The sequence below is a fragment of the Rhopilema esculentum genome, chromosome 1, assembly GCF_057945365.1.
Source record: "Rhopilema esculentum isolate cy_ngs chromosome 1, ASM5794536v1, whole genome shotgun sequence".
Classification (NCBI taxonomy): Eukaryota; Metazoa; Cnidaria; class Scyphozoa; order Rhizostomeae; family Rhizostomatidae; genus Rhopilema; species Rhopilema esculentum.
In genome coordinates this window covers 2,363,305-2,373,563 of record NC_142815.1, presented here as the reverse complement: position 1 = coordinate 2,373,563, position 10,259 = coordinate 2,363,305, and the positions used below count along the sequence as shown (strand labels likewise).

General features: G+C 36.2%; 1 protein-coding gene across 4 annotated transcripts in view; it reads left to right on the top strand.

The window, feature by feature from the left end:
• Nucleotides 1-1,675: 1,675 nt before the first annotated feature.
• LOC135690390 (uncharacterized) overlaps nt 1,676-10,259 on the top strand; it is a 43,025-nt gene continuing 34,441 nt past the window's right edge. For all 4 annotated transcript variants that reach the window (XM_089111288.1, XM_065207939.2, XM_065207938.2 and 1 more), the window contains exons 1-2: nt 1,676-1,862; nt 8,047-10,205. In XM_089111288.1, coding sequence (XP_088967414.1) covers nt 9,788-10,205 — 418 coding nt within the window. In that variant the 5' untranslated portion in view covers nt 1,676-1,862; nt 8,047-9,787. The remainder of the gene's footprint in view (nt 1,863-8,046; nt 10,206-10,259) is intronic.

Sequence of the window (10,259 nt, the reverse complement as noted above, 5' to 3'; positions counted from 1 at the left end):
TTATTAGAAATTTGAAAATGGCTTTGAAAAAAGCAAACATTTTACAACATACTTAAAGCTTTTTCGTCTGACACTCCTCAGAGCATAAAACGTCAGAATAGGTTCCGAAAAAAACACGTTTGAAAAATATATACCCAGTTGTGGATCGAAATAGGCCAATCAGAAAAACGCAAGCACAAGACCGGTATAGTTGACCAATCAGTGCCGCGAGCCTAAAGAAAAATTACCAATGGAGTCCAAGAGAGAAAACGAACTCCTTTTGTCTACACAATGGCGGCTTTTTCGTTTTTATGTAGATTGACTCCAAAACTGCTAGATGGAAGGACGACCGGGCTCTGCCAATTATCCGAAACATGTCGTCATTATAGAGTTTAGCACAATCTGGGTTGTCTAAAAGATGTTGACCAATGGCAGAATCACTTGTTTTAACAGTGTTTCTAGACCTACAAGATCGAGGAGGCTGTTCTCTCTGAGGGGCAGTTTTGTTTCGTATGTTGGAAGGAACATGCTGTTTTATCCTATCCCCCAATCTTTGGGTTGTGCGCCCTACGTAGCCAGAATCACACTGGCACGTAAATTCATAAATGACGGAACTTTTTTGTTTGGTAGGGACGCAATCCTTTTGAATGGATGGAAGGGCTCTCCTAGTGCTGTAAACAATCCAAGGATTGACAGCAAAGAAACAATTGGTTATGGCTTGCCTAATTTGACTCTCGAATCGCAAGGAATTTGAAGCAAGAAATGTTTTAAAAATGTTCTTGGCCAATGTTCTCAACAATTTTAATGTTTAATTAATGTTTAAAGTTTAATTAATCAATTATATGGTCCTTATCTTAATCAACGTCACCGGGATATATTGATAAACCTTGGACATCTTCAAAACAAATTTCGACTGACTACTAAGTTGCACAAATTAGTTTTTACGTAGGCCGTATTTGATGCTATAATGCACACGATCTTATCATCATCACACCCGTCAAGAGATCCACTAGATGTGCATGTTTTCTATGTTCACCATCAAAGGCTAAAGAGGGGGAGGGGGCTTAGAAGAGAGGAGGGGCTCATTTAAAGTTTTTGCTTGTTAGGGGGGACTTAATAGAGAGGGGGCTTGATAGAGCTTTTATGGTACATTGAAAGATAAATTTTGAAAATAGGCGCATAGTCAGATTTCCTAACTTTTATGTTTTACAATAAATACATCACTTGCACCATACGTTTCGACAATCACGCCTTTCAATATAAGGATGTGCTTATTCGTAGGGGGGCTGGTAATTTTTACTTCAAGGCTGGAAAACAAACATTGTTGCCAGAGGAAGAGGGGGAAGGGTGACTCAATTTGCCCCTGAAATCTGGCCCTAATATTCTAAGTCTTATGGTAGGTAGGGCCATAGCTAGCTTTTGAGCTAAATGGGGGGGGCTGCTCAGACCCCATTTGCCGACAGGGTGAGTGGGCCATTCTATATTTGCAGACGAATTTGAACATTTTTCGACAAAGCACCAATAAATTTTCTCACAACCTCTACAGCTCATCGTAGTGACGGCCATGTTGGTTGGAAAAGTAGTTTAGAAAAGATAAAAGACTTCCAAATTAATGAAAAACTTTCCAAACCCTTTTCATTCCATTTTACCCCTGGGAACATGAAACAATAACATAGAGGCCTAGGGCCTAATGACGTAGAAGAAACCCTTTTGTATACATTTCCATGGCGGCCAGGATCAATTAGTGCGCGCTGTCCACAATATCCCAGTTTTATTTTTATAAAGATTACACAGACGGCCTAAAGAGATATCTGGTTACCCATTCCGCGTAATCAAAATGTCTGGAGGTGGATGTCGCTGTCTTATCGTGTCGCTGTGGTATTGTGAGTACTGTCGTTGAGGCTAATTCCGTATTTATGTAGTTAGGCCATTTTCTTTCCATGCAATACTGAATGCTGAATACAACATCATTCGCAAAGGTTTTCAAGCGAATATTGCAAATCTGTTTATTAAATTCAAATAACATTATAGCTATTGCAATGTACAGCATCGTTTACTTACAAGCTATTTCGCGATTATATTCCGATCAAGTTTAATCCGATCTATCCCCAACATCTGTTTTGATTACGTTAGCGATTTTGATTAAAGCAAACAAAAACATTTAATCGCTAAACGCATTGCAATTTAACTATGCAGCTATTTCTAATCTAGATATAAATCGAAGGTACGTTGGAATTTTATCATTAGACTCGAGATGTGATTACACACAACAGATATGTAATTTTTCTTTTAATGTTCAAAACAAATGTTTTTACGGATCAAAATCGCACAGTCCTAATGGTTTCCCTCGATAACGTATTTTTGGCTGAACTTCTAAATTTTGCAAATAAAGGTAAAAATTATGCAAAAACCTACAAAGCTTATATTGATAAAGGGAGCTGAAGAATTATTTTTCAAAACAAGAAGTTAGGTTTAAATTTAAAACAAGATGCATATTTTTGGTTTCTGAATATATTTTTAGTCTTAAAAACTATTTAGTCATCAAACAACTGGGAGAAAACTTTGTTATATCCCAATAAGAAGAAAAATTGGCCTCAAAATGAGGTCGGTGAAAACATAAGAACATTATGAAAGTTTTTTTGTAAGTGGTGCCTCACCTCAGGGCCCGTGCCACTAATCCTAAACTGGAGGGGTCACAAATGTTAAAAGAGTTTCCTTTTACCCCCTCTAGCCCCAACTGTGGCAAACATTTCAATTCTTCTGTTTGATTTATATACTTTGCTTTAATGTATTTGTTGTAATCTAAAAGTTTCTCTATCAAATAATTCAAGCTGATTTTAGTGTTTTATTTAGCAAAAAAATAGGGAAGCCATAGCCCCCTGGCCTCCCTGTGGTTCGGGCTCTACAGTATCTTTTCTGTTAAGAGTGGCCAAGGTTTTTATAAATGTTTATTGTGCCAGTTACTTATCTTCTCTGCACCAGGCCTAGCTCTTGATTTCTCTGCAAGAGATGCTTTTTACCTATAAGGCTTTCTGCGTTAATTCACTTTGGGGTTTCTTTGGTGTAAGGAAGCTGACAGTTCTGAGTTTCATTCTTAATGTGGTCATCATACAACTACTTAGTTTCATCAACATTTCAATTTTCTTCAATAATTTCTTGTTTTATATCTATTTCCTTCTCTTTTCTTACTTTCCTCCCATTCCCTTTTTTTTGGTTGCGTTGCATCTCGCATTCTTTCTATATATCGAATCTCGCCTTCTCTTTGCTCGGCTCATTTCTTGCTCGAAACGATACATGCTCGAAATGATGTGTTTGACAATCAAACTATTATATTTTCATTCTGGTACTAAATTTATTGGCTAACTGTATATCGATAGTTTGAAAATAACTGTTTAAGTAGTCAGTCATACATATTCTAGCCAGAAATGTACGTGTTCTGGTTTATATGATGAATGGATAGCAAGTGGGTACCATCATGTTCTCTCCACAAAAAATTATTAGATGTATACACTTAGGATACAAAAGTATGGAAACAGTAGCTAAAAATGGCAGCTCACAGTGGCAAAGGGCCTTAGGTGATAAATTTCTGAAACAAAATTACAAGGTGAAGGGCATTGGAACAATTGTTAATGGTGGAAAATGCATTCACCATCTGAACAGAACAGAACTGTTCTGTTCTATACACCGAATAGCATAGCCAGTTGCTGTTCTATAAAATACACTCTGCTTAAACACAATCAAGCACTTCATGACAGGCCTGTATACCATAAAGTTTTATTCTATTTCATTAGAGATGTATAAATAAAAGCAACATACAATGTTTAGTTTTACCATAAACAATAAACAAATTATCTTAGTGTAATAAGGAAAACCGAGAAGTGCTTCTCTTTAATCTCATTTTTATCTCTTGTTGGATTTTTTTCTTCATTAACAAGTTTATGACAATTAGATTGGCGTATTATTATTAGACATAACATGATAAGAATTTGAACACAAACCAAAACTTCATTCCTAAATTTTTTCTCTACTATGAATAAAAGGTCTTATTTATTGATGAAGTAAGATATTTCATAAAAGCCCAATTTTGACAGCTCCTCAAAAGGGCTTTCTGTGAAAATCTGTCTTAAAGTGCCATACACAAAAATTTTATTCATTGCATTGAGATGCATGTCCAGAGACAAATATCACTTGAATGGGTACTGTAGGAGCTGGGTGCTATACATCAAGGAAAAGGTCTTAAAACCAGCCCTCTTTTAGATTGCAAAGATAGCTTCCTGTTTACAGACTACACAGCAGCAGACTTAAATATTTTATTTCCTGAATAACTTTTTAGAAGACTCATCTTGGTAGACCTTTGGAAACTCATGAATCAAGTGCAGCTTGATACTGCTACCTTGGTCTGCTAAATAGATTGGTTCACATGCTTTACATAAGTCTTTTTACAAAAGCTTACTACTGTTTTTTGAATATGCCCTTAGCTGAACCATAAATTTGTACCATAATTTGTAAGTTGGATTGTGTTAGGTAATTTAAATTGAATTTTTGAGGACAAAAAGTCTGCCAAGTTTGAGATTTTGCTCTTAAAAGTGCAATTCTTGATATATTATGGGAAATCATAATTCAAAGAATGATGTTTTAAATTAAAAACTTTTTCTAAACAAGAATATTCCTTTGAAAGAGGCAATTATTTTGGGACATGCTTAAAACCTTTTGTCTGAAACTCTTCTAAGTATAAAACTTAAGAAAATTGATCAAAACTCTTCTATTGTAAGCTCACCTTTCTGATAAACCTGTTTTGATCCACAGCTGGGTAAATATACATTCAAACCCAGGTTGTTTTTGTACTTGATTATCAAACTTTAAAGGGCTTCTCTTCTTAAACATGTGAAGTAAAAATGGATCTTGCACTGTGTGTGGAAGGCCATTGAAGGCAGTGTGTCACGCTGTTCATTAGCTATTATTTTTTTAATTTCAAGGGTCCTGAAAATAGAGAAGCGTGACAAATTATTAAAATTGATGAATAGCAAGTAAAAGAACCTCCTTTGTAACCAAATGCAAAATCACTGAAATATAAAAATGTTATTCTCTTTTTCAGTAAGCCATTAAATGGCGCAAAACATTGCCTTTAGATGAGAAGTTGTAATGAAGGACTTGAATCCTGAACTGAAATATTGAATAGCAAATGGTCATTATGTTTGCAGCAGAAGATTAAATTACATACATGTTTTATTATTTGAGGCAGGTTAATTCATTGCCAAATTTATTCAACTTGATTTGGTTCTAACTTGACTAAAGTGTAATGAGAACAAAAAAATAACTTTTTTAGTAATGAAAGTAAGAAATATATATACCCAGCTGTGGATCGAAATAAGCCAATCAGAAATGTAAGCACATGACTGTTGAGGTTGACCAATCAGTGCCACAAAAAACTAAAGCATTTTGTCTGCCCCTCTTCGGAGTTTAAAACGTCAGAACATAGATCGAAAACTCTATGCTAGGAAATAAATATACCCAGTTGTGGATTGCAAGAAGCCAATCAAAAAAGCGAGCACATGACTGTTGAGGTTGACCAAACAGTGCTACAAAAACTTAAGCTCTTTGTCTGACACTCTTTGAGGTTAAAACGTCAAAACATAGATCGAAAACTCTACGCTAGGAATTTATTAATACCCAGTTGTGGATCGAAATAAGCCAATCAGAAACGCAAGCACATGACTGCTGACTGCACCAGCCAATCAGTGCAACACTGATTGGTCAACCTCAACAGTCACGTGCTTGCATTTCTAATAAAATTAAGTATTCAAACAGGGTTAGCTTTGTCAGCACTACAGACACTGACTTTGCTCGAAACTGAAACAAAGAAAAGTAAAGACATAAATCTACAATGTTGATCCTACGTCATGGTGATTTTTAGACCAAACCCTTTTTACAAAACAATAAATGAAGAATTCCGCAATTCCTTGAAACTTTATTAAAAATCCGTATTCCGTGTATAGTTTTTCAAAAATATCACTGCCTGCAAATGTGTCGAATTCCGTCGTTCCGCTGAGAACTTGCCAGAATTCAGTACTCAGCGACAAATTTTCTTCAACTTCCGTTGTTACAGAGCAAATTAAATAGTAAAAAGAACACTTTTTATTTCACACTAACAGTCTTTCCGATCACCTGCAAGTATAGTTCATCCTTATCCACACTTAATCTACAAAACTGCTCATTTCTAATTAAAATCCTTATTTAATCCCGCCTATTTATAAAACTACACATGCCTACTTAGCACGATTTCTATCCAGCTTAATATTCTAAAGGAAAGATAACAGACACAGTTTGTTTGGCATTGAACAACAACGTTTTTTAATTTCCACGCATATGTCTAATTTCACCTATTCCCACGAATCTTTTCTCTTTTAATTTTTCGCCGTGTTTGTTTCCAAATTTGCCATTCTTTTAACGTTCCCTGCTTTCTTCGCACATCTTTTTATTTTATTACTTCCTCGTCTTCCCACTTCTCTTCTTCTCTTCTTTCTCTTTTCTTCCCTTTCTTCTCTATTTTCTCCTTCCTCTTCTCCTTTGCCTTCATTCTCTTCTTCATCTCCTCCTTCTCCTCCTTCGTCCTTTTCTTCTTCTTCATCCCCTTTTACATTTTTACCTCCTTTTTCTTCTTCGTCTCTTGCTTCTTCTTCATCTTCTCCTTCTTCTTTTTATCATCTTCTTTTCTTCCCTTTCTTCTCTATTTTCTCCTTCCTCTTCTCTTTTGCCTTCATTCTCTTCTTCATCTCCTCCTTCTTCTCCTTCTTCCTTTTCTTCTTCTAAATCCCCCTCTACATCTTTACCTCATTTTCTTCTTCTACCTATGCTTCTTCTTCGTTTTGTTCTTCTTCTTATTTCTTCTCTTTTCCTTTTCCTTTTATATTCATGCATCAGTTACTCCAACTGTTTTTTTCGGTTCCTTATTTTTCAAATTTTAGGGGCAGAAATTTAATTGTTATCCTTCCTTCAAATTGTTGCCAACTTACTGGCTGTTTAGGGTATCCTCTTTTGCTTTCTAAATGTTTGTTATTTTTCCCTGCTCAAAGCATTCATGGACCATCGTGATCTGCTTGGTTCAACATGTACGACTTTTGAGTTGATTAGTCTGAGGAAAGTCTAATGGGAATTGAGAATCAGTAGGAATTATTGAATGTCCGGTTTATCTGGGGTAAAGCTTTCGATTAGAAGCAGGATAAAAAATTCAATGAGAGCTGAAATGAAAGTCCGGCTTAGTGAAAGTCCGGGTTATCCGGGGTACAACTTTTGACTCGGATAAAGAGGAAAATCCATTTGGACTTGAAAATTGACCCGACTTAGTAAAAGTCCGAGTCATCCATGCTACGACTTTTGGCTTGAATACTGTAGGAAAATCTAATGGGAATTGAAAATCAGTCCGACTTAGTGAAAGTCCGAGTCATCCATTCTACGACTATTGACTTGAACAATGTAGGGAAATCCATTGGAACTTGAAAATCAGTCTGACTTTGTGAAAGTCTGAGTCATCCATGCTACGACTATTGACTTGAACAATGTAGGGAAATCCATTGGAACTTGAAAATCAGTCTGACTTTGTGAAAGTCCGAGTCATCCATGCCACGACTTTTGACTTGAACAATGTAGGGAAATCCATTGGAACTTGAAAATCAGTCTGACTTTGTGAAAGTTCGAGTTATCACAAATGGGATTGCACTGTTTTTAAGAATTTGTATGAGACTCTGAAATATGATATCATATTTTAAAAAGCAAATATTGAAAAGGCATGTGTGAGAGTTGTACTTTAGATCTTTGTGTTGTTTATTGTGCAGTGTCCAATTTTTGTAGACTTTGCTTTTGGCAATGTTTAGGTTTCGCTTTCTGGCAGGTGACAAATACCAGATATGTGCAACTGAACCATCTCTAATTTAAATCTTCCTTTGATTGGCTGCAGCTTGATTGACAGCTGTAGTTGACCAATCAGAGCGCGGTATATCTTTAAACACACGAACGAGCCTAATATGACCTGTTTCCTATTGTTTTTATAATCGTCTTTTTTATTAACAGAGGCAAGCTAATAGGCCGTTACAAAGAGCAGCCGAATCCGGAAGGCAGGTGAAAAACACATTCCAGGTGCTATAAACACAAAGATCGTCCGTTTTACAACGAAAAGAAAGGCTGCCTGCTGCAAGGAAAGTTTACTGTGTTTCTTGTCGAGATTTCAACGCGACGCTAATTACCAACACACCACTCTTAACGTTGTTGCTGCCAGAGATCTACTTTTCAAGTTGTCCGGTTTAAAGTCCGGCCTTCATGAAACAACTGGGTGTTCATTTACTTATCAATCATTTCGGACTTCATTTGCGGGATTTTTTGAACATCCTAGACGTTCAATAAAGAACTGACCCAAGAAACTAGTACATTGGTTTGGTTTTATTTTCTGCGAAAAGCCGGTTCGTGGCTTATCATTCTGGACTCATTAAACAACCCTATTGGACTTGGTGAACGCTAATAGGAGCCACTGTTCCGGACATCATATTTTGGTTTTCTAATGCAAAGCGGATATATACCGGCTGTTCGGTTGCATCTTGTAATTTAAACCGGACCAAACCGGTTTTTTACGAACAGCATCTCTTCCATCATTGAAAGCATGTGGTTTCTTCATGAAAGGATCAAAGAGGATTTTTGAGACATATATCTCCGTCACTGGCGTTGGAACAATACTTATGTAAGAGAAAATGTTTTTCAAGATTTGCCGATAACGTTTGCCGATAAAGTTTCCATCTTCCGCAGAAAATATTTTCCAATATTGGTTGACATATCGAACCATTCAATCGCAATATTAGATAAAAAAGAAAAAGGATATTATTGGAAATATTATTGAGTGTGGTGTAAATATTTGCCAAAAACCTGATACTCAATAAAGCCTGATATTATATGGTATTGTCGAGTTATCTTCACCAGATCCAGCTAGACTTCTTTGAAGTATAATTTGTAGTATTACTATCGTGGATGTTAGATATTGGACGACATTTTCAAGTATCAGTAGATTCAAATATATGAACGATATCGTAGAAAACCAACTGGTATCAACACTTAGCTGTAGAGAATCAGTTGTTGCTAAATTTTCGATGATATTGTATAATATCACTTGGTTCTGATATCGTATTACCTTCTATTGCACATTTGAATATCAGCTGCTGCCAGAGTTTGGGAGATATTGTATAATATCAGCTGGTACTGATATGATATTGCCTAATACTGGTTAATATCAGTTCCTGGAAACTTAACAACTTTCTGTTGATCAGTTGCAGCAGTTTCCTTACTCCGAAAAATAATATTTTGCAGAGAATAACACGAATCAGTTAGACTGTATTGCCTTGTATTGTGCACATGAATGTGTAATATATATTGAATATTATGCATTAAATATTTGACTGAGCAGAAAAACAATTTGATACCACCTGATATCATCATGAAGTAACACACGCCTCGACATATAATTTTGAGCTGCAAGCTGCATAATATTGACTGCAAGTAGTGAAAATTTCATTCGAAATTTCTGGGAAATGCTGAATACTTCGATTGGCACGATACCATTCGATATCATTTGATGTTATGGAGAAGTAGTACGCTTGCCATGATATCATTTTGAGATAGAATTGCACGATATTTGAGATAGTATTGAATTTTCCACGGGAATTAGCAATACACGACCAAGAATAATACATATGAATATCAGCTGATGTTTAGCACTGACTCGATACAGGTCCATATTATCACAGATTGGATATAGCTTTTACGATAAATGGCTGACACGCCACGAGCTTGTTTAATATCTGACATAATAACGAAATCAACCACCAACAACAACAATAACAACAATCATATTAGCAACAACAGCAACAACGGTAGCCATCATGAAAAATCGAAGACCTATAGCAATGGCGATTTCATCTCGAAAAGAAGCGCCGAACACGGAGACACTATTTCACGGAACAATTCCAAGGAAACGCTCCTGCGGGATGATTCTATTACCCGGAATGGCTCGAGGAATAATAGTTGCGATGACATACTATCAGCAAGTAGTCACGCAGCGCCACGAACATCTCTACAGAAAGGTCTGTCTTTTAGCGAAGACAAGGCCAAAAAACATCTTCATGGATTTGTGATGGTTTCATGGAAAGTTAGGCAATTTTCTCAATTGGAAAAGGCCCTAAGGCCAGGTTTGTAAAAGTCTGCTTCATAAATATTTGACATGAATCTGTTATTATAGAAAA